The following is a 23067-nucleotide window of genomic DNA, read 5'->3' as shown; positions in this document are numbered from 1 at the left end:
AATCCAAAATTAAGCAACATCATACCCAATTAGTATTTTTTTATATATATATATATATATATATTCTAATTTGTCATATAATTATATGATTATTACACGTATAATCATACAACTATATCCGTGGTTACATAATTACATAATTATTATGTGCATAATTACATAATCATTCGGATAAACACAAGATAATTGAGAATAGTACTCGTAATAAGATTAATGTATCTTATATCACGGTGTTTCTCAACACAAGCTCCAAGTAGTCCCTTAAATATTACAAGTGCTATCCATTAAGGCAATGTCACCTTTATTCAATAAAGATAAAGAACTGAAAAGCAGTAACTCTCCAAAACCGTTGATACAATTATTATTTACATTTCTGGTCCACAAAAGAATACAACATGTTGCATACATTTTTATTGTTATTATTGCGAGCGTCATTAACATCGCTTGTAGCGTCTTATCTATATCTGCAAAATAAAATGTATTTAATAATATATCATCTTAAAGGAAGAGAGAGATTGTGTTGGCTTACCGATTTTAAGATGATACAATACAAACACTTTCGTTGCGATATCAAAAAGGAAAAAAGAAAAAAAACATTCAATCGCCATTAAGCGTATTTCGTCAACTCTGCTTGTGCGAATAAAGATGGCTTTACTTACACCTTGCACACGTTACATACTCTATTAACAAGTGTCTTTCAAATTGTTCTATGACCCATCGGTTGAGAAACACCGACGCGTTTTTTCCCGTAATATTAGCTATCGTTACATCATGTCATGGGGAATGCAAACAGCATCCCCATAGCACCTGAAGCATACAGTGAACATTCTCCCACGTTTATTATTTTATTTTAATTACAGTCAGTCATTGGATTTATTTCATAACAAACTCTCGCATTTCTGAATCCCATTAGACGATTGCTTAATACGTGCTCGATAGAATCATTATCAGACATTCATAAAAATTCATTACAATGCACATAATTTTCCAATGGACTGAGATTTGTAATAAGGCCTCGGAATATTTGACATGTCGTAACATCCCGTGTCTCATAGGAAAATCGCATGAAAATAATCACGATTAACTGTTCGCATTTTTTTTGTGTGTTTTTCGATACGCACGTAGCGTACAAAAGGAGCATATTGCAAATGTTACGTAAAGGGGTGTAATATAGAGTTTACTGATATACGTTGATACGTTGAATAATATCGATAACAGTTTCACGTCTAACGACACGTTTGATAACACAAGGATATCCCGTCACACGGACAAACCGATGAACATTTCTATCAGTCATGCGATGTTACGTATATCTATTGTTGAACGTTTTTAATACAGTGCTCTCTTCAGATGTTTATGCAAACATATTACAATGGAGAGTATATAAAGTGCTACAAAACAATTCCAATACGATTTGCTTTACAGTCGTTAATATATCTACGTTATACGTTCATTATGTATTTGTAAGGCCATATACGAAATTTAATATAAAGATACTGCCTTCTCGTAAGCAGTACTCGATATATTGATTAATTTGGAAATTTGTCTATCGATAGACAAATGGACGACACAGCCTCAACAGAGAATGTTCACAGTGTAAGACAGCAGCGTAGACATATCTCAGCGCAGCCTCACTCTACCATTAATTACAATATTTTCGTTCTGCAATACGTCGTGTAAAACAGTTTTGTAAACCGTCTTATGATCGAAGCATCCTTTGTAGATTGTCAGGTATGGGCTTCGCTTAACAACTAAGGTAATTTCATTTATGCAAAGCAATTTTTTAACTATTTATCGACACGTATTCGATCGGCGGCTTTACATCATACGTCACCTGCATCACAGAATTTATTTTAAATCATTCGTGGTACTAAGTATTACATATTTAATCAACATACGTCGTTTACATCCTAAATAAATACATCTACAAAGGATACTTTGATGATGTTAAAAGTACAAGTGTTCAACGTAGAAACTACATAGTAAAAATTTTTTCTTAATGTATACAGAACTTAAGAAGAGGTTTCTTAATGTCTACGTGTACATATTACATAACAACGGAGAAAGAGAGAGAGAGAAAGAAAGAGAGGAAGAGAGAGAGAGAGAGAGAGAGATAAACAACAATGTTTAACAGAATGGTTTTTTTGTACCTAGGTCTCTAATATGGCATAAGATGGGTCATGTGCCGAGTTATTCTTGGCTACTGTCAAATCTAAGCCAACGTTATACACAACTACCCTAATCTTAAATGAGATATAATGTAATTCATTAATTATTATTACACGCCGTCTAACTACTTTCCACCTTAGGGACTTCTAAAAAGAACGCTTTATAATATCCCGCTTTGTGGATGTCGAGTAGTTTCAAAATTACGTAAATTAATATCACTCTAAATTGCACTTGGAAAAATCATCGTTTGATTTAATCGAGGTATATCACCGTGAAACTTAGAAAATTTTCATTTTTTTTTACCGAAAACACGGATTCTCTAAGTAGTAAAACTGTTATTTAAACATTTAAAAACTCAGCGGATCAGAGATTGCTTTCTGCAGATTTTTTTATCATTTTTTCTTTTGTAACAGAGTTGCAGCAACATGTCGAAAACTGTTAAAAACTTTTTATTTTAATTCGTTTCCTTATAGCGAGTAAATAATTCGGAGCAACGTATCTAGAGTGATGTTCTTCATACATATATGCATGTAAATGTAATAATAAAGAAAAGATGTGATCGAAAAGAACTCTTTAGAAGCCCCGAGAATTTATTCTCATTCGATACATACTCTTCTGTCAGAATTATTTCACTCACTCTATAATGAAACACACAACATCGTTATAGTATAATCCTATCAAAATGGCATTCAGTATTCTTCTTATAGGGTTATTTCATTCAATATATAAAAAAAATATACAATTTCGACTACTCAATGGAAACGTTCAGTAATCGTCACTTTGTACTATCCGAATGCCATTTTTGTGTATATTACACTTTCCTGGACTAGTTCTACAAAGATTGTGTAGGGCTGCCCACGAAATTCTAATTAAAATATAATTAATATCTATGTAAATATGTAGTGGGGCTTTATTGATATATAGAGTCAGTTCACAATGCTTGCAACATCACGATTATACAAATTAAATGTCCTTAGGCTGGCATGAACAACAGTTTAAGACAGTTTAAGTCCGTTACACTCACCTAAAATCGTGAGATTGTTTTTCGAAAAATTAACATAAAATTATTCAAATGTATGTTGTAATGCACATACACGGAACATTATTAATAACTTTTAACAAAATATCTATACGACAGCATTAGGACAGCAAAATAAAACTACTCATACATCTCTCTGATACTTTTAAACGTACAAAAAATTATTCAGGGCAAAGATTACGTAGAGCTAAAATGTAAAAGAAATTATTAATACACAAAATAATGTCTTTTTTCATATTATAATCATGTCTTTATTTTTCGAATTGTTTCCTGAGGAATTTTTTAATAAATTTAAATGTATCTTGGAGATATCTACATGTTACTTTAGTTGTCTCTATATAATGTTCAACTAAAAGATTTCCCGTACTAGTGTCTCTCAACTCGCCACAAGTGAACCGTCCTCGAACGTTTTCCTGGCGATATTGCTACAAGCTGTGACTGACTTATACTTACCTCTTACGCGGGGGTCAATCTCCCACTAGTTTTTTTTATCTTCAATTGCACGTGTAAAGTGCTTATTAATCTTTCTTTATCGAGGTACTTTTCAATTTTCGACAAATATGCGCATTACTCGAGTACGTCGTGTCGGTCACATACGCATCGCGTCCAGTTTGTTTGTTTTTTCTTTTTTTTGGGTAAGGTCTCAGTAATGCAACGGCATCACACGATTTAATAATGGCTTCATGCCAACTTCAGGGTTGTTATTTTCATTATTACTGTATAATTTAAATAATTTATAATTTACATTTTCCTGTAGAGAGAGAACACAAGTGGTTGTACGCAAGCATGTTCGGTTAGCTTTCGGATTACTATATTACAAAGATGCTTGGTATATACCACCACATTAAATGTGATCGATTGAGATGTATGACAGAATTCCATTGTATCATATTGTATAACGCTTAATATACATAGACACACCCAGCATAGGATAGATGTAAGGACGCACCTGAGTGTACGCATTCATGTCATATCTCTCTACCGCATGCATCTCCGAAACGCTTTTTTGATTTTTCGAGGTGCTGTTGCTGATTGGGGCGTAGCACTTGAAAGAGAAAAAAAGGTTTGTTTGTTTTTTTAATTCGCATTTAATTAGTCTTTAACAAGCTTGTAAGAAACCGCGAACCTGGAACTCGTATACTCACTTGAACGATGTTGGTGCACTTCCTTTGGTGAAGTTGAACGAAGGCCGACTGTTGGGATCGAAAGCCACTGTAGGAGTAGAGGTGGGAGGGTTAAAATTGAAACCTCCAGCTGGGGTAGACGTAGATGGCTGTAACACATTATAACGCGCTATAGTTATACACGTAATATATATATATATATATATATATAAAAGTTAACGTATTAAGATATCGATAACAGCGACAACTTCATTTTTCAAACATGTGAAATAATTCCGGTACAATAAATATTAAGTCGGACACTTGTAAATGTGAAAATCGCACTGTCGAATGTAAGTGCAGTAATATACGCAAATATATGTACAGACATCAATTGTATTTACCATTCCTCCGAAGTTGAAACCTCCCGGCGTAGCGGTGGGCGCTGCGGTAGACCCAAAATTGAATCCCGCGCTGGATGACGAAGTGGACGAGAACGACGACGTTGCCTGGGTCTGCGGAGTTACTTGTTGCGCACCGAACAGCGGAGCCGCCACCGCGCTCTGCCCGAATGCCGTCGGTGCCGCCTCTTGCTTAGCCGGGTTAAACGTGAAGTTAGCGGTGCTCGTCGGGGCGCTGGAGCTCGCCCCGAACGTACCGCTACCGAATACGTTGTTGCCCTGCGACGTGCTCGCACCGCTACCGAACGTGAACAGCGGTTTCGCCTCGGAGCCAGTCGCGTTGGTGTTCGCGGAGAAGTTGAAGCCGCTGCTGGTCGACTGCTGCGACGACGAGCCGAACGTGAACAGCGACGGGTTCGACGCGGCTGGAGTGGTAGTCTCGCTAGGTTTGGTGGACGAGAAGATCGCAGGTGTCGTTGCCGTGCCGCTGAAAGTGGCCGCGCTGTTGCTCCCGAAGGTGGTGTTGGACGAGCCAAAGAGCGAAGGGGTAGCAGCGGGAGTAGCACTGGACGGTGCGCCGAAGCTCGGGAGAGGACTCGCCACGGATGTCTGCGCGGGTGAACTGAACCCGGGCAGCTTCGTCGTTTCCAGCGTCCCGAAGATCGATGGTTTGCCCTTGGGGCTGTTGCTGCCGAACGTTGAGATCTTGTTCTCGGACAGGGCGAACCCTGCCGACGGCTTGTCCATGCCGAACGCCGTTGTCTTCTTCGACTCGCTGCTGTTGAACAGCGACGTCGAGCTCGAGACAATCGGAAAGATCGTGCTGGCCGATGTTGCGCTCACGGGCTTGCTGGGTGACGGGGCGGGGGTCTCGGCTATCTTGTTCGCTCCGAATAATTTCGTAGACTGCGCGGCGGGCGGAACGCCCTGGCCGAAGGTTGCTATCGCGGCCGGCTGGGACGCTGTCTTCGAATCGGAAAATGTGAAAGAAGATTGAGCAAAAGCTGGAAGACAAGTCGTCGTGCTGGTGGAAGTGTTACTGGCAGCGGTGGTTATACCGCTGCCTGCTGCTGCACCGAATGAGAATATTGGCTTCGCGTCTAATGCGTGAGTCTTCGGTAATGGCGGTAGTACTGCAGCGGTGCTGATCGGTATCGTACCGGCATTAGTAGCGAAAACGGTAGCGCCAACGGAAACAGCAGCGACAGTCGTGGTTGCTGTTAACTTGGAGCTGTCCGTTCCAGTCGTTACAGAAGGCGTCTTCTGTGTTTCCAGATCGGGCTGAGCGAACCCCGGTTTATGCACTCCAAACGTGAAAGGAGTGGTAGCACTGAGCGCGGTACCCGATTTTTCAATGGCCGTTGAAGTCCCACCCTGCGGTGTACCGAACGACGTTTCCTGCTCCTGTTTCGCGGACTCGAGATTCGTCACCTTGAACGAAAATCTTGCCGCATCGGTGGAAGCTGCGACGACGTTGGTCTTGTTAGACGCTTCGTTTGCAGCTTTACTCTCTTCCTTGGTGGGGACGCCAAACGTGAACTGCGACGTGCAGTTGAGCGGCTGGGAACTGCCGAACTTGAACCCATTCAACGGCGACGCGCCGTCCGACTTGGGCTGGTCAGCTTTGTCGATGCCGAATTTAAATCCACCCGCTTGATTAGCCGAGCCCGACGCGTTAGGTGGCACGCCAAACTTGAACTGCACGGTGGAGGTAGTGCTCGAGGACGCGGACGCGCTCGATTTCGTAGTCCCAGGTTTCAAGGCTTCGCAAGCCACGCACTGCGTCTGCTTCGCATCATTTTGCAGCAGGCAAGTGTCGCAACTCCACGCGCCCGCGGGCTTCTTCATCAGGTCTCCGAATCCGTTGGACGACGTTTTCTGCTCCGTCTTGCTCGCACCTGCGTCGGAACCCGGTTTAGCGGTGTTGCAACAAGGACACGCAGTAACGGAACTGTTATTTCTAACGAGGCATCCCGGACACTCCCAGGAATCTTTGCTCGGTTTAAATTTGTTCATTATATCAGAGCCGCTGGTTACTACACCCTGCGTTACCGCACCACCAGCGACGCTCGACTTTTGAGCAGGCGGCTCCGCGACGACGTCCGTCTTCCTCGAGTTCGTCCTCAAGCAAGTGGGCTTCGACGTGTTGCAGCAGGGGCACGTGATCACGCTCGCGGCGTTTCTCAGCAAGCAGCCGGAGCACTCCCACGATCCCTCGGCGGGTTTAAACTTCTCCATCATCAGGTCGGATTTAATTTGAGGCTTAATTATTGACGATAGTGTTTGATTGCTTGCAGGTCTCGGCGCGGAGCATGCCACGCACTTGGCGTCACTCCGGTTGTTCCTCACGCAGCAAATCGTGCACTCCCACTGATTCATGAGCAGCCTGAACTGCGAGCCGAAGGACTCGTTCGCGGTCAGCTTCGGCACGGCCTTCTCCGTCGTCGATGTCGACGGCGGCGGCGTCTTCTCGTCGGGGTTCCGTCGAGCAACCTTGCACGCGATACACTGTTTGTCCTTGCCGCCGTTCCTGATCATGCAGTCACCGCACTCCCAGAAGGACTCGGCGTTCCCGCTGTCCGGGTCCGAGCTGGCAGTCTTGTCGGCGCGCGTTCCTCCGGAGGCGGGGGATTTCGCGTTTGATTGTCCGGTCAGATTTGATTCGACATTCTTGGGACACAACACGTCCATGACACTTCCAGACTTCAGTTCAAACCCGACACGATCGTCCTTGCCGTTTTTTACCTTCGCTTTCAATCTAGGTGCTGTGGAAGAAGCGGACCAAATGAAGTTCGGCATGGACGCGGCCGCGCGCTCGACCGAGGCTCCAGTGGATCCTTTAGTCTCCTTCATCGAAGAAGAACTCGACTCGGCGGTGTTATTCGCGTTATCCTCGGCGTCGATTGGATTGCTAAACGTGAAATTGTTAACGGACTGCAGGCTCTTCGCGGCGTCCGTTACCTTGATCGGGCTAGCGAACGTGAAGGTATTCTCCTTATTCGCGACAGTCGCGCTGCTAATATGTGCGGTAGGAGATGGTAGGGTAAAGTTGAAGCTGGGTAACGTTGTGATTGGCAGAGGTATATTCGGCAAATTTACCGGCGCCACCGTCTCCTCTTTCTCGAGATTTATTTTAGATTTACTGTTCAGCTTGCCACGATACTTTTCGTTCTCGCCGCCCTCCGTTCTGCAGGGAGAAAGACATTTTTTTTAAATACTTAAATGAATTTTATATTTTAATATTTCTAAGAAATTTTTTCAACGAATTTTATATTTTAAAAATGCGAAAAAGGTACATAAATACCTCAATCGATACTCCTGCGGGAGCGGAGGTGGATCGCTGCGCGCGGAAACGATCCTTCTCGCCGCGACGGTTGTGTCTTGCAGCTTCTGCCGTCTCTTCAGTTTCAGTATGTCGGGGACGGTTGGTACTGTCAGCTCGCGCGTCAGGTGACGCAGGCCGATCCTGGCGGACGGGCTCGCCACCTCTTCCCGCGCCCTCTTTCTACTCATTATCGAAGACATGGTGTTACTCGCGCGTTTCAGCGGGATTTTCTTCGCGTCGGATATAGGCGACGAGAAGTGTTCCAGTGCTTCCAGTATCTTCTTGGCAGTCTGACTCATGCCCGACGAGTCAACTCCTGCCGCATTAGTGGAAGGTTTCACCTCGACATTTGTCCTCCTTGGTACTTTCAGTTGCAACTAAAAAAAAACGTTTGGCTTGGTTCAGGATGAGTCGAGAGGGGCGAACTAAAAATCGAGAGATACGTACCTCGCTCGAATCGTTAAAAAGATTACGGCCTCGCTTGTAAAGATCCGCCGCGTTCGCACCGCCAAATGTAATGTTACCACTGTAAAACGGGGAGGACAGGGGCGACGCGCGGTCCAGAGCGTTCGTCATAACTGATGCGTTAAAACTCGGTCTACGACTGCTTAAAGTATCGCGAGAATTACTATCTAAAAACAAGGACCTCGGAGATTGCAAATGATTCGCTGAAAAACAAGAATTCAGATTCACACGTTATTATTTTTCAAGAGTAACAAAATTCCCGCAAGCGGAAATTGAGTTGCGCGGAATATTTACGCACTGTTTTACTTGCACTTGAATCTTGAATCTCGCTACAATGTATACTCACTAAAAGTCAATTTGTCATCAATGTGTCTCTTCCTATTAGGAAATGTTGAACTGTACAACAAGTTCGATGGACCTTCGTGTCTATTTATCTGCGGGATGAGCGAGCTGCATCCACTGGTGCTCTCGCTCGACTCTGAATTGTCGTCCGCTCCGTTTGCCATCCCATTGTTAGTCGGCGAGGTTAAGGAGTTCAAGTCAGTCCTGTGAGCCGTTACGGTCCTAACATCCGCTTGCGCCGCAGGAGTCGAGGATATCAAACGACCTATGCCACTTGGTCCAGCCGTCGCGGGCTCAAGAAAATCTTCCGACTGCGCAGAGCAAGTTCTGATTAAACAAACCTGTCCGCTTGGACTGTTTCAGCATTTTCCTCGATCGTCGGACCGCTTACCATTTCATGAACGGGATATTGCTCTTTAGAGAGGTCAACATTTAGCGCACTCTTGACTCTTGTTTGTATAGAAAATGTGCCAGGCGGATGGATCACATCCATACGAATGCGCGATCGCTTGCTGGGAGGAGCCTGCTGCGCATCATCTTCGTACTCCACCTCCTCCTCGATATTCTCCCTACTGTCTAAGACGTCTTCATTGCTTTGAGAGGTATTGAACCACTTACTGATCCATGACGGCTGTATAAAATCCGTTACCTTGGTTGCCACCTTTCTTACAAATGACTGTAAAGGGTACAAATTTAATCTATGAGCAAATAGTTATTTGATTCCGTCGGTGCAAAATAATTAACGAGAAACCCAGACTACATATTATTGAATTCCGAATTAAAGAATATGAAGCACTTTAGAGGAAAATACTTCTTACACAATTTGAGAGATAATTTTCGATAGATCGTTAACAATAAATGAATTAAAATGTCTTAAATATACCGAGCTCCAATTTGCTTTACGGATTTTCATAGGTGAAAGACATCGTCAGACGCCTGAAACTCTGCATTAGTACTCCGAAAACTGGAGATCAAACACGTCGGCGTTGCGCAATGCACACGGGACAGAACCGATTTCGACAATGCACAAACGTCGCACTGTATTCATTTAAAAATGCGTCCACGTGGAAAAAAACTTGTAACGCAGAAGAAACCGCGAAGACTCGTACAGAGCGCGTGACGCACGACGTTCGCCAAGGAATCGCGAGAGAGGGGGAGAAAGAAGAGGGAGTGAGAGCGAGCGAGAGCGAGAGAGAGAGACAGAGAGAGAGAGAGAGAGGCAAAGGTGTATGATGCGCGTTTTTCTAATCGGATGCCCGGAGACTCGGAGAACGCGTCCTCGAGACGTACGTCTCGAGATGGCCTCGCGAGGTTGCGGCGCGTATGCACGAGGCGCGCGTTCCGCGGCGACTCGCACGGCGGGCGCGCAAAGATTGAGGTTATCAGGCACTCACATAACCGCGACACCGCGGGTATCGCGCGGGGGGACCTCGTCGTGGGTAAAGGGCGGGCATGCGGGGTATCTTGCGGCGGGTCGTCGGCGTCCGGCACCGGTCCGTCCGCCGTGCCGATTCGTCCCCGTAGCCGCGCGCGGACGACGCGCGGCCCGCCGCGGGCTCGCTCGTGCCGCGGCAGTCTCGTGCCGCGGTCAGGCTACTCACGTTGTTCGCGTTGTAGGGCTTCGCGTTGCGCGACGACGGCCGCCTGCCGGCCGGATTGTCGCTCCCCTTGGCCATGTCCAGCCGTTTCGCTAACTGTGCCACGCGACGACGGTTACGGGACGAAGCACGCACGAAGCACGATCATCGCCTCCGCGAAAATTGTCACCGACAGAACCGCACCACCTTTCCGCGGTTGAGAAAGGCCCACGAGAAGCAATATGGCCGCGCTCGAGCACAAAAACCGCCACTACGGCGCTAGTGGCCCACCTCTTGAATCGCGCTCGACGAGCCTGCCAACATCCGCCGGAGCGTCGCGCGCCGTTGTGGCACCCTGTAATTTAGTTTTCTTTTCCGGGTGTGAAATAAAAATTCGATCTCTACTTTCGCCGTCTTTATGTTTTCTTTTTAGATTTTGGAATTCTTTTATCAGCACGTTTTTTATCTTCGTGACTTTGAAGTTCGTTAGTTTGTAATTGTTCCCTTGAGTACAGGTAAAAAGTCGATCTCTATACTTGCGACTCGATCTCAGTGGTGACGTAATTCATCAAAGCCACATCTTGAAATTATAAATTATTTTATTTAAACATTTGTTTTATAGAAAAGAGTTTCGTCTAATTTATAGGACAGTATTTCTAGGGAATTCTTAAAACTAGATCGTTTTAGTATCTTTTAGATACCAATTGCAGCTGTCTGGTTGGCTGACAAATATTTAGGATTATCTCAATTCTCAATCGGAAACAGTGCCCATACAGCACCGATTAATACAGAAAGCTTTCAGGGAGGTTTTAAAATCATTTCAAGATTTCACATTTCATATGCAACATTTCTGAAAGGATTCCGCAATATGTCATATGAAATGTTGCAACAGAAATGTTTCTAAAACCTACCACATGCAATAAATTTGAAAAAATGTGAATATTGTAAAAAGTAAAATTATATATATACAGGGTGGTCTATTTTAATTTATACAGTCGATTTTTTAAAAAACTAAAAGAGATACGAAAAAATGTTTCAGACAGACATGTCACGATTTTGAGGGGGACATAAGATGATACCATTGGTTTGACCTTGAATAGTCGTTTGAAGGTCACGCGAAGATCACCTTCAATTTCTTAAATTGAAACCTCAACTTTTTATTGCAGATTCTTATTCTCCATCGAAAAGTAAGTAACGTTTGTCTGAAACATTTTTCCGAAAAATGTCATCTTATGTCCTTAAAATGTCCTCAAACTCATCTTGAAGATCATTTTAAGGACATAAGATGACATTTTTCGGAAAAATGTTTCAGACAAACGTTACTTACTTTTCGATGGAGAATAAGAATCTGCAATAAAAAGTTGAGGTTTCAATTTAAGAAATTGAAGGTGATCTTCGCGTGACCTTCAAACGACTATTCAAGGTCAAACCAATGGTATCATCTTATGTCCCCCTCAAAATCGTGACATGTCTGTCTGAAACATTTTTTCGTATCTCTTTTAGTTTTTTAAAAAATCGACTGTATAAATTAAAATGGGCCACCCTGTATATACCTAGACCAAGTATTCGATCTTTAGTGAAGCTAACCAGTTGACAAAAAAATGCATTATCTTCACGTATCCTTTTTTCTTTCAAATATAAGTGTTGGTTGAACAGAGAATTATATATCTATATAATTCTTTCCTTTTAATCAACTATTTGGAGGAAGAAAAAGGAAAATATATAATATAAGAATGGCTCTTTGTCAATGTGCCAACAATTCGCGCTTTTTAAAGGGAAACTTGGTGAATACTTGGTTTAGCTACGTATGTGTATATCTATATATCTTATATATATAGATATATATGCATATCTATATACATCTTATATATATTATGTATTTTTTTCATTAAGCATATTTCAGAAATCATATTTATTATATCAATTAGATTGCAAATATTAAATAAAAACGTACAATAAAAATAATAAATACATTTTATATATAATTTTTATTATAACTTTTTAGTATTTGCAATCTTCTGAATACTCGTATAATAAATTTAAATATAATTTCTGAAGTATTTTCAATTGATTTTAATAAGAGTTTTGTAATTTGTGTGCAACATCATAGGAAAGTTTCAAAATTATTTTAATTAACCTTTAGTAATGTATCAAAAAGATTTCAGCTATTTTAATAATCTTTCGGCAATACTTCAGAAAGGTTGCAGATTGATCTATACCTTTCAGCAACCTTTCTACAAGGTTTTGAATGCAAGTGTCGCGGACATTTTGCTATTCCGGAGTTGTCTCATAACTGTTGCAGAAACATTTTGCAATGTTTATGAGATGTTTTCATCTGTCAGATGAAATACTTCTGAAATATTTCTGAAATGTTTCGTGCTGTATGGGTGGAGACTCGTAGCGGAAGTTCCAGGAACTAATAACTAAACTAAACTAACTAAAAACACATCTGTGAAAATTGTTCTGACAAACTCTGATAAATGACTTTTTAAATTATTTTTTATTTAAATTTAATTCTCACTTTACATGATTGCACGATGTCCTAACTCGATAAAAAACGTTCTTGAGCAATAATCGGGACTTGCAACATTAGCAAACAATTGGAGTGACGCCATACTCATAACTGCTCGTAGTATTGTTTGCAAGGTATGTAATTAAAGACTCTCATTAATTTAGTGACTAAAATAATAGTATTTTACGCAGAAGCATTTCCTCTGTTTCATGCGTTGTGATAAGTAGAAGATTAAATAGTAATGTTCGCTGTTTTGTAAATTATAACCTCTCCTAACCTAAAATAAACTCTCAACACGACGCATATTATGCTTTTGCAAGCACCTGGCAATTGATTAGGTTAAGCTTCGTAGCAGCAATATTTTAACATTCAATATATTAATAAAAATTGCGTTTAAATCTGTCAACGACTATTTGTAATAATTATTTATGATAGTTAAGAAAAAATCTGATGTAGTAAATATAACTTGTATTTAGATGGAGTCCGAATACGAAGAGGACCATGGCGGTTGGGGGGATGAGATTGCCCGAAACGCCGAGGAAGCTGGCGAAGATGCATTCGAGAATCCGCAGGAAATACTGAAGGACTGTATGGACAAGTTCAAGACACCCGATTACATAATGGAGCCCGGCATCTTGTCTCAGCTCAAGAAGTACTTCGTAGCGGGAGGGAATCCCGAACAAGTCATCGAAACGCTGTCCACGAATTACACGGCGTGCGCGCAGATGGCGAACCTGCTCGCTGAGTGGCTGATCGCCGCCGGAGTGACCGTCACCGACGTCCAGGCAATGGTGGAGAACAACTTGAAGGATATGATTCTGAAGAACTTCGACCCCAAGAAAGCCGACAAGATCTTCACGGAGGAGGGTGAGACTCCCTCTTGGTTGACCGAGATGATACAGCATCCCACTTGGCGATCCCTCATCTACAGACTCGCCGAGGAGTATCCCGACTGCTTGATGTTGAATTTCACCATCAAGCTCATCTCCGACGCCGGCTTCCAGGGTGAAATCACGAGTATCTCGACCGCGGCGCAACAGATCGAGGTCTTCTCGCGCGTGCTGAAGACCGCGATCGCCGGGTTTCTGCAGAACACGGAGAACTGGCAGTCGAGCATACAAGAGTGCGCGAAGATGGTGTGCCACGGCCAGCACACCTACGTCTACAGCCAGGTCCTCCTGCAGATCCTCGCGCAGGAGGCTCGCGGTGGTTTCATGATGAAGAGACTGTCCCAGGAGATCACCAAGTGCGCTCAGCAGAATCGCCACGACGTCACACCGATAACGATGGCGTTGAACGGCGCCGCCGGCAGTCCTGGGGCGTGCCAGGCTCTGTCGTCCATGTTGTCAAGGAACACTCTAAATCCCGCCGATATCACTGTGTTGTTCAGAAATTATTCCGCGGCGGAGCCGCCACCGATCGAGCTCCTGCGTAATCCTCAATTTTTGGGTAAATTGATGCAGCTTTTTTTTGCAGTATTTGTCGATGAAAAATTTTATGAGAAGCCACCTGATAAAATTTTACGTTTCCTTTTTTTTGTAGAACTGCTCGTTGACGCGCTTTTCAAGCCCGGTGTAAAGATCAATCCCGAGCACAAATCGAAGTACATATATTTATTGGCGTACGCAGCGAGCGTATGCGAGACGGTTCCAAAGAAGGGCAACACGCGTAAGACCAATAAGGACGACCTGAAAACTACCACCCAGGCGATTGAAAAAGTCCACAATATATGCAACATAAACAAAGGCTCGTCCGAGTTAATAGCGGAGTTGAATACTCTGTATCAGTGCATTCGGTACGGTTTTCTTCTGCTCGTTTCTCTGCGGGTCCAAAATGAAAAATACCTTTAACACTTTATGCTTGGCGCAGCTTTCCTGTCGTAAGCGTCGGCGTGATACGATGGGTGGAATGCACCGTAACGGAACCGTCGTACTTCAAACTGTGCACGGAGCACTGCCCAGTGCATCTGGCCCTATTGGACGAGGTGGTGAATTGCCACACCCTGTTGCATCCGAAAATATTGCGACTGCTCGTACACCTGTTCGAGAGCAAGCAGGACGAGCTGGAGATACTCGTACAGGTGAGTAATAATAAATAATAAATACTCTTCGAGTAGCGTCGAACGAGGGAGGAAGAGCTGCGAGTTTATTTTAAACGACGACGATTTTTGTTGTTTCTAGCTGGAAATGAAGAAAATGTTAATCGATCGAATGTTGAATCTGCTGAGCCAAGGCTGCGTGGTGCCCGTTGTGAGCTACATCAAGCAGTGTTGGCAACGCGGAGACACGGACGTGTCGCTAATCAGATACTTCGTTACCGAGGTAAGCTTCAAAACGCTACTTCCCCAGCGATTTATATTATTTTTAATTAATAAATATTTGTGACTTCAGGTGCTGGAAGTGATAGCTCCTCCGTACTCGACTGAATTTGTGCAATTATTTTTGCCGATGGTAGAGAACGAGGAGATCACCGGGACTATGCGCAGCGAGAACGAGAACGATCTCGTTTCGGAATTTATCGGTAAGTACGACGGTCGAGAATAACGGAAGTACTCCTCGCTGTACATGTAGAATTAATGATGAATTTTAATTACAGCCTATTAATCTGAGAATTTATTACAGCACACTGCAAAGCACACTGTCCTGTTATGAGATGACGTTACAAAAATTAATCGCAAGTAGGTTAAATTATTTTTTTTTTTAACGAATAAAAGCTTTGAGGTTGACCAAACTGGCAACTTTATTGTATATTCATCCACAACGTTTCGACCCGACGATTTTTTTTTCTTATATCTTCTCAGAAACGTTACAATATTTTGACTAGAATAAGTGACTCCTATGAGCGATCGCTCGGCCTTAAATGAATTTAGAAAGAATTTAATTCAGCGATTGATATCTGGTCCTGATGATCTAGAGAGTATCAAGATGTTAGCTGCAACTTTGCAGCGTTTTTTGATATTTATATAGGTATATATAGATAGATTTTTGCTAATCGTATTGACTTCTCCTTTCACAGTATTAATCTTTAAGTCGTTGAGGATGTACTTGTTACTTACGTAATACGCTATGTCTAACATGGTTCTAATGGCGTTGGTTTAAAATCGTTGCAGGATTTCTGTAGGTTAAATAAAGGGAAAGTGATAACAATGCGCAGAATGGTTTTATTTTATACGAGGACAGGCATCGTCATACGTAACTTATGGCTATAAATATGTGTCGGATGAAATCTGCATCCATCTGTGATATCAATCATTGTCTAGGCGTTTTCTGTAACAGAATATTGTATACATTATCAGTGCGATATACATGAATGTAATAAATCTTGGGGAATAGTGTTTATTAATAAGATACGTGCAAATAAAGACAAACATGTTAATTGCTTGTAAAGGCGTATTTCCATTATTGTTACATCCAACTTGAAATCCGCAAACAATTATTCTATTTATAGAGCCAATAACATTGAACACGATGATTAACATTTCCACGCTTGCGTTAAGAAATATATTTAAACAAAAAAAGATGCATGTTATTATGTTAAAACGGGGTAAGGGGAACGCTTCCAAGAAACCACTTTCGTAAACTTACTAATCATAATGATCACATCTTTTCAGCTGTAACAAGATACATTGTAGATGTATTGCAAATGTTACGCAAAAAGAAAGAATGGCGATGATGCAGGGCAACTGGTTCTCGAGGTGCAAGGATCACCCCCGCGATGATCCGAGTCCTCCGACTTCTGACGTCAAGTTGCAATTTTAATAATAAATTTTAGACAACTTACTGATTGGCTTTCCATCCTTCCACTGAGTAAATTTCACGTTGACCTCGTCACGCTTGAGAGCCTCGGCCCTGAGATCCCCCTTCAAAGCTTGCCTGACTAACCTAGCCGCGATCTGAGAGTAATTGATGTAACTGTAACGGAAAGGACAGGAAAAACAAAATAAAACAGGTGCACACGTCGATTGAATTCTTCAGGCATTTGGCCAATCGAGATGCAATAAACAACGACTGATAAAATAAAACTCTGCGATCGTTGACGTGCAAGTCGGAACCAGGTTACGTAACGATCGCGATGGAAGAATGGATTATAAATTTGACACGTACGAGAGGAGAAACGTAAAATATAGATCGCAATGGGCTGACAGTCAAGCTTCTTACTTTAATCCCGCCTGTCGCCACGCCGACATTTTTGCCGTTTTTCAGAAAAGTGTCGACAAAATCCCGGAAAGGTTAAAGAGAAAGGAACCACAGCGCCGCCTCTGGCAGAACGACACTCCGTTGATCGCGTTTGCCTCAAGTGCGAGTATGCACGATGTCACTTACAAGAATGATCGATTAAATTAAGACAACAGCGATTTTCCGTGGTCCCGAGCTTACAGAATTGCTCGTAATTTTTTACAATATATAATACATTTTATGACATTTTTATTAAACATTGATAAAAAGAGAAATGTGAATGTCAAATGTTACATCTGCTCTTTTGCACTCTGTACACTTTACCTCTTTGCTCCCTCCGTTTGCGAAGAGCGAACGTATAATTATTTTGTCTTAAATAAAATTGCGGAAAGGATGCAATTAAAAATAATAAAATTGATACTTCATAACATCTCTCTTTATTATGAGCCGTTAGAAAGAAGATAGGTTATGGTTGGAAATGAAAATGTCGCTTTAAGCGACTTCGAATCGATAGTCGCGTATGTGCAATGATCGATACGCAGTATCGATAATTCAAAAGTTCCGTGAGCGTCGCGAACTTCGTGTGCCGTGTATCGCGTCCGCGTCCAAAACGAATCAATTTTTTCGCACAAAGGTACGTCATACGATATTAATCTGTCAGAAATTAAGCAGTTCTATCAGTAGCATTGATAGCGTTAAACGCAAGACGCGAGTACGAATGATATATTAGATCATTAAATTCGGCTTGACTTTCTCACGATACGCGCAAAAGAACATGGCGGTCGCGGTGAACAAAACAGCAAAAATGTCGGCGTGGCGACAAGCGGGATTAAAGTAAGCTCGTTAATTTTATTGCCGGCCGATGCAGCCAATATAACCTTAAAAATCATAAAACATAGCGGTAGTTGAACAAGTAGCGAAACAAACGAAAATCCTACAACGTGTTGTGTATTGTTCGTTACGATCACACTGTCCGATACAAAAAATTTCGTAAAATTCGAAAAGCGAGAAAAATGAAATAAGCTCAAAATAATTTATTAGATATCCCAGGCAGCACGTTAGCCTAATATATGTTTCTTAGACGTATCTAATGTCTAAGAAACATAAAGTACCATTTAAGAAACGGTTTAAATAGAAACCGTTTTTAGACCTAAATTTTAAAAACGTATTTTTCACGTTTCCACAGAAACGAAAAATGTGTTTTATTAAATTAATTTGAAATTATATAATTAATATAGAAAAAATAGTAATTTCTACTTACTTTGCGAGTATTAATTATTTTTACATCATACGTTTCAATGTACTCGATTATGGAACGAGAGACAAAAATCAACACAAGTGTGTGTGATTCCCACCTCTGATTCACCAAGCGACCGATAGATGGCTAGGCCAGACGTGACGTTCTCGCAAGTAACATTTGTGTTATCACCTTATAAATAACCATCCGGAAAACCGATCCCATACTCTTTTCTTCTTCTTTTCTTTTGAAACTTTTGAGATCACTATTACTTGAAGTGTATTTCAAAAGAGTGAGATTCCATTACACGAAATTGAGAGAGTAATTCATAAAATATAAAAATCTAGTTTTTTACAAAAATGTGACTTAACTCTGTCTATCTTTGGGGCACTGATATATAGAATTGATAAATATTTTTCTGATGGTTTCTGAAACGTTTTTTTGCCGAAAAAGAAACGTTTCTCCTAACGTTTTTTCGTTGGACATTTTTCTCCCAAATAAACGTTTCAATAAAATGGTTATGAAACGTTACGGCAAAACGTTTATGAAACGGTTTTGAAACCAATGTGTGCTGCCTGGGATATATTCCGCCAGAGTACTTAAATAATGAAAATTCCTCTAACCAACCAATCTGGCAAATTTTACTAATTATTTTTTATAAAATTCTATTAAAATTTTGTAAATTTACAATCATTAATTATTAATACACAATCATTATTAATCACCAAATTACACGTTTCAACCATGGTCCTCTTCTGATCCTTATATCATATCAAGTGTCGAGTAAACATCAGATGTCAGTAAGTCACTTAAAAAAAATGAAATAAATTCGCCGCACGGGCGAGTAAGTAATGACAGTGATAACGCGAAGACGGAATTTGCATTCGCGCGAAATTAGGCAAACACTTCCGCGACTACTGATGCCGATATGCATCATCGGCAACATGCACTTTCGCGCGCAAATAAGCCCGTTGGCTAATCATTATCAGCGACTGACGAAGAGTCACGCGTGTGACGTGTCCGGAGCATATAATCGGACCGCGCTTTTCCTCAGGTTTTCCAGATGTCCATCCAAAACTCGATCGTTCCTACTAAAAACGACGATGCGATGTATACGCAATTTCACTGACGCATCTCACGTTTTGTACAGATGGCAAGAGGAGCGCTCGGACGATCGAAACACTGTCGCATCAATCAGCAAAACGGAGTGCACATGGAGCGTGCTGTTCTACCACGAAGACGATGGAATCGGTGATGAACGAGCGGCGCAGCCGGGTGCACGGGTAAGTCTGTCATATGCAAAAATATTTTAAATAAATAAAAAATATTTATAATATAGAGGAAAGTCCCCGATTATGAGATACCATATCGATTTTGCCGAATGTAAGAAAATCTATAGGCAGAATTGAAAAATTTAATACGTTATCTTGAAGAGAATTTAATAAGCTTTAGGTTGGTCAAATGAAAAATCTAATTTATTATTATTTTTTCTGAAAATTAAAAAAATTTGAAAAAAGAGCTTTACGCAGGATCGAGAAAGTGTGCTCCTAATATAAGATACCTCGAGAAATCGGTGTTAAAAGTGCAAAATACATTAGTATTGCAATTAAAAAACTTTATTAGATAGTTTTATAAAAATACTGCTGCCACAGCCTTCGCCAAATCTTTACGATTCCACTGTCGACGCATCCTCGTTTCTCTAATCTCCATAGTCAGATTCTATAAAAATTAAATACACAAAAATTCGTAATATAAATTCGTATTAACTTTTCTTTAACCTTAAGTAGTATTTTCTTTCTTTTTATTACACTACATACTCTTCATATTCGAGCAATAATTATCTCATATTAAGAGTACCCTGAATATCTCATTATACGAGCCACACGCCTAGCGGTTCCGCGATCATGAAATCTAATCTCTACAATTAAGCAATTCAACAAATCGCGTATTTTCCTGTTACTACGATTCTACTCTATCAGTGCATACTGAATTTATTGCCAACTATTTCTTTATTATATAATAAACAAGGTTTAAAGACTAACCTCAAGTTACTTTGACATGTTCACAATTTCACAAACCTTTTCTTGCAAAGGCTAAACGCAATAACGAACAATGAATTTTTCACTAAATATATTTTACACCAAGAGTAATAAGTTTATGGTGGAATTAACAGATGGTACTCACTAGTTTAGCAGAAACCCCATTATCTCATATTAGGAGCATATCTTATAATAGGGGATTCTCCTCTATATGTTTTAAATAAATAAAAATATTTTAAATAAGAGACACTGCCAAAGGACAATAATTAAAAAAAAGATGTTAAATGTTAAATTTAATGTTTTAATATATCTTTTACCCATCGCAAAGTATCTACAATGTTTGGGAAATAATTGCATGAGTTATGATGACCATATATGAGCGCAGACAAAATTTGTGTGTCGGTATAATCTTTCGATGGAAGAAGAAATATGGAAAACCACAATAACGCAAAGAATTGCGTCCTAATTTGTTTATTACGAATAAGAAAGTTAATCTGAAAGGAAAACTTTCTCGAGCAACTACCTCGTCGAAATTGTCGAACCGTAGCCGATGGAAGTCTTCCCAGAAGACGTCGGGCGTCACCGCGCGGCAGGGCGTGTGCTGAAAAGCGTGTCATGTCGATGCTTCTGCGCGACGTACTTTTGCGAAATAATATCGTTTTGCCGATGCTCGTGGCGTCCGCGTGCGACTGCATTACGTAACCGCGGCTTGGCTCGTCTTCTCCCATCGAATGGCAATGCTGCATTTTGTATAGACGGGGAACAATAACCTCAGGTGACGTGGAAAAGCGCGAACGGTCACGATAAAATCGTGGACTGGCGTATATATGTGCACGTATTCCTCGTGAACACTTATTACCTCACGTCGCGATGCGAGCGCAGCCTCATCTGGAGACATCCTAATGAGTTTTCTCAAGAAGAAAATTCCAGACTTCCAGATTCCTGAAACCGTGCCAATGTTTTTTCATCGCTATTTGCGATAGAAACCGTACTACAAATCTGTTGTATATCGTGCATACAATAATGACTAAAATGAGAGCGACATTAAGTTGTCAGTTGGCAGTTGTCTGTTTAGTCAATGCCACAAATTGCATTCTGTCAGATATATTAGAGATGACGTCACACCGTCAGCAGGTATTAAGCTGTCCGCTGATTGCGTCGACGCTTGTAAGTTGACGACGCCGGGTGACTCGTAATTTTTGTACACGTAAAAGTGACAACGGTGACGTTAATTGAACGAAATAATTACAATGTAATTTATTAGCATTTTAAAGATATGCTAAAATCGTTAAGTGATCTCCCGTTTGAGTTATTGAAATAATTCGTTCTTACGTAAAACTGTGCGCACACGAGAGATATATTATTTATTGCAATAACTTAGCAAACAGATCTGCGCGAGGCAAGATAAAGTCTTTATTCTGCGAGAAAGCAGGAAAAAATATTGGATTGAAAATAAAAATATTATCATGAGACGGGAATAACCAAATTCTAATATAAAGATCGCGCAATCGTTACGTTGCATTAAAGCATTTTATTACTGGCTATTATAAATTTTTTTAGACAGTTTTAATAATTTCCTCGTTACGCCAGGCTGATTCGGAATCCGGCTTGGGCAAGTCCACCTGTGTCCGTGAGCATATTTACAGTCACGGAAAGTGGACAGGGTCAATCAATTAGTCAATCTCCTTACGAGCGACGTATGTATCAATTTTTAAACGCGATCACACGAATATTGAATGCAGATGTTCCACAACAGCTCAAATATCCTTCTCTGAATTTTTCGGATTCTTCTCTTAACACATCCCCTGAGTTTCGTTAAGTGTGCAATGTGCACGCGCACCCTCAGAAAGGATTTCTGATAACAAGACGAAAAATATTCTTGACTAATTTAATCGTATTACAAGTATAAAAAATATGAAAATAAAACAATTTTTAATTTAAATCAGTAATTTCGATTCTTCTCTCTCGAATTAAATAAGATTGTCTTACTGTCTTCAGACAAGAGTAACATGTACAAATTTATGCTTATATATTCTTGTATGTAGAATAATTTGATATTAGCGCCACTTTATAGTGGGCTTTGTCGATGTCGACGCGTCATTTTCTCACAGTCGCTCGTCGACTCGGCGCCGTCCTTTATTCGGATAAAACGGCCAATATTTCTGTGTTGCAATCGAAAATCGGGAAAGTGTTTCTGTTATTTACAATGAATAAGTGCAATGTAAGTAAGTATATACAATATACTTACTTGAGAAATAAGATTCGAGATAAGACATTTCCATATCTTTTGCACTTATTCATTGTAAATAACAGAAACACTTTCCCGATTTTCGATTGCAACACAGAAATATTGGCCGTTTTGTGCAGATTCTACAAATTCTCTTAGAAGAATAGAATAAGATGTCTTTTAGATCTCACAATATTCTGAAATCAAAAATATTTTGAACTTGCTAGAAATTTGTATCTAAATCCTTCTGAGAAAATGAATGAGATAGCACCAAGATTATTTGAATCTAGATTTTCGAATTTTCTATTCAAGATTAAAATATGCTTCTTTTTAATAATAAATATGATTGTCGCTATAGCGATCTTATTTTATGATGGATTAAAGAGTAATAGCATTAAGTCCAGAAATCTTTTCTGTGGGTGCGTGATCCATTTTGACGCTGACGACGAATGCAGA

At 40.9% G+C, this 23067-nt stretch overlaps 3 protein-coding genes across 6 annotated transcripts; 1 reads left to right on the top strand and 2 right to left on the bottom strand.

Annotated features, from left to right (window-relative positions):
- Window positions 1-344: 344 nt before the first annotated feature.
- LOC105279006 (nuclear pore complex protein Nup153) lies at window positions 345-10691 on the bottom strand. 2 transcript variants are annotated; one of them, XM_026972716.1, is made up of 8 exons: window positions 10446-10691; window positions 9236-9520; window positions 8849-9155; window positions 8485-8705; window positions 8017-8414; window positions 4716-7899; window positions 4354-4481; window positions 345-4253 (listed from the first exon to the last, which is right to left on the bottom strand). In XM_026972716.1, the coding sequence occupies exons 1-8, from the start codon at window positions 10518-10520 to the stop codon at window positions 4187-4189; spliced, it is 4665 nt and encodes a 1554-aa protein (XP_026828517.1). In that variant the 5' UTR covers window positions 10521-10691; the 3' UTR covers window positions 345-4186. The 2 variants fall into 2 exon arrangements, with proteins under 2 accessions (XP_026828517.1, XP_026828518.1); XM_026972717.1 differs by lacking the exon at window positions 10446-10691 and adding an exon at window positions 9728-9913.
- Window positions 10692-12838: 2147 nt separating this feature from the next.
- Window positions 12839-16319, top strand: LOC105279004 (negative elongation factor D). 2 transcript variants are annotated; one of them, XM_011338488.3, is made up of 8 exons: window positions 12839-13067; window positions 13410-14382; window positions 14476-14728; window positions 14803-15013; window positions 15114-15254; window positions 15324-15453; window positions 15555-15610; window positions 16043-16319. In XM_011338488.3, the coding sequence occupies exons 2-7, from the start codon at window positions 13410-13412 to the stop codon at window positions 15587-15589; spliced, it is 1743 nt and encodes a 580-aa protein (XP_011336790.1). In that variant the 5' UTR covers window positions 12839-13067; the 3' UTR covers window positions 15590-15610; window positions 16043-16319. The 2 variants fall into 2 exon arrangements, with proteins under 2 accessions (XP_011336790.1, XP_011336789.1); XM_011338487.3 differs by having other exon boundaries at window positions 12840-13067; window positions 15555-16319.
- On the bottom strand, window positions 16074-17251 carry LOC105279005 (protein stunted). Of its 2 annotated transcripts, XM_011338489.3 has the most exons (4): window positions 17091-17251; window positions 16714-16844; window positions 16518-16543; window positions 16074-16199 (listed from the first exon to the last, which is right to left on the bottom strand). In XM_011338489.3, exons 1-3 carry the CDS (start codon window positions 17117-17119, stop codon window positions 16530-16532), a joined length of 174 nt encoding a protein of 57 aa, XP_011336791.1. In that variant the 5' UTR covers window positions 17120-17251; the 3' UTR covers window positions 16074-16199; window positions 16518-16529. The 2 variants fall into 2 exon arrangements, with proteins under 2 accessions (XP_011336791.1, XP_011336792.1); XM_011338490.3 differs by lacking the exon at window positions 16518-16543.
- Between the last annotated feature and the right edge of the window lie 5816 nt (window positions 17252-23067).

This window comes from Ooceraea biroi, chromosome 9 (assembly GCF_003672135.1).
Source record: "Ooceraea biroi isolate clonal line C1 chromosome 9, Obir_v5.4, whole genome shotgun sequence".
NCBI lineage: Eukaryota > Metazoa > Arthropoda > Insecta > Hymenoptera > Formicidae > Ooceraea > Ooceraea biroi.
The sequence above is the reverse complement of the archived record's forward strand: the minus strand, read 5'-3'. Positions and strand labels throughout refer to the sequence as shown.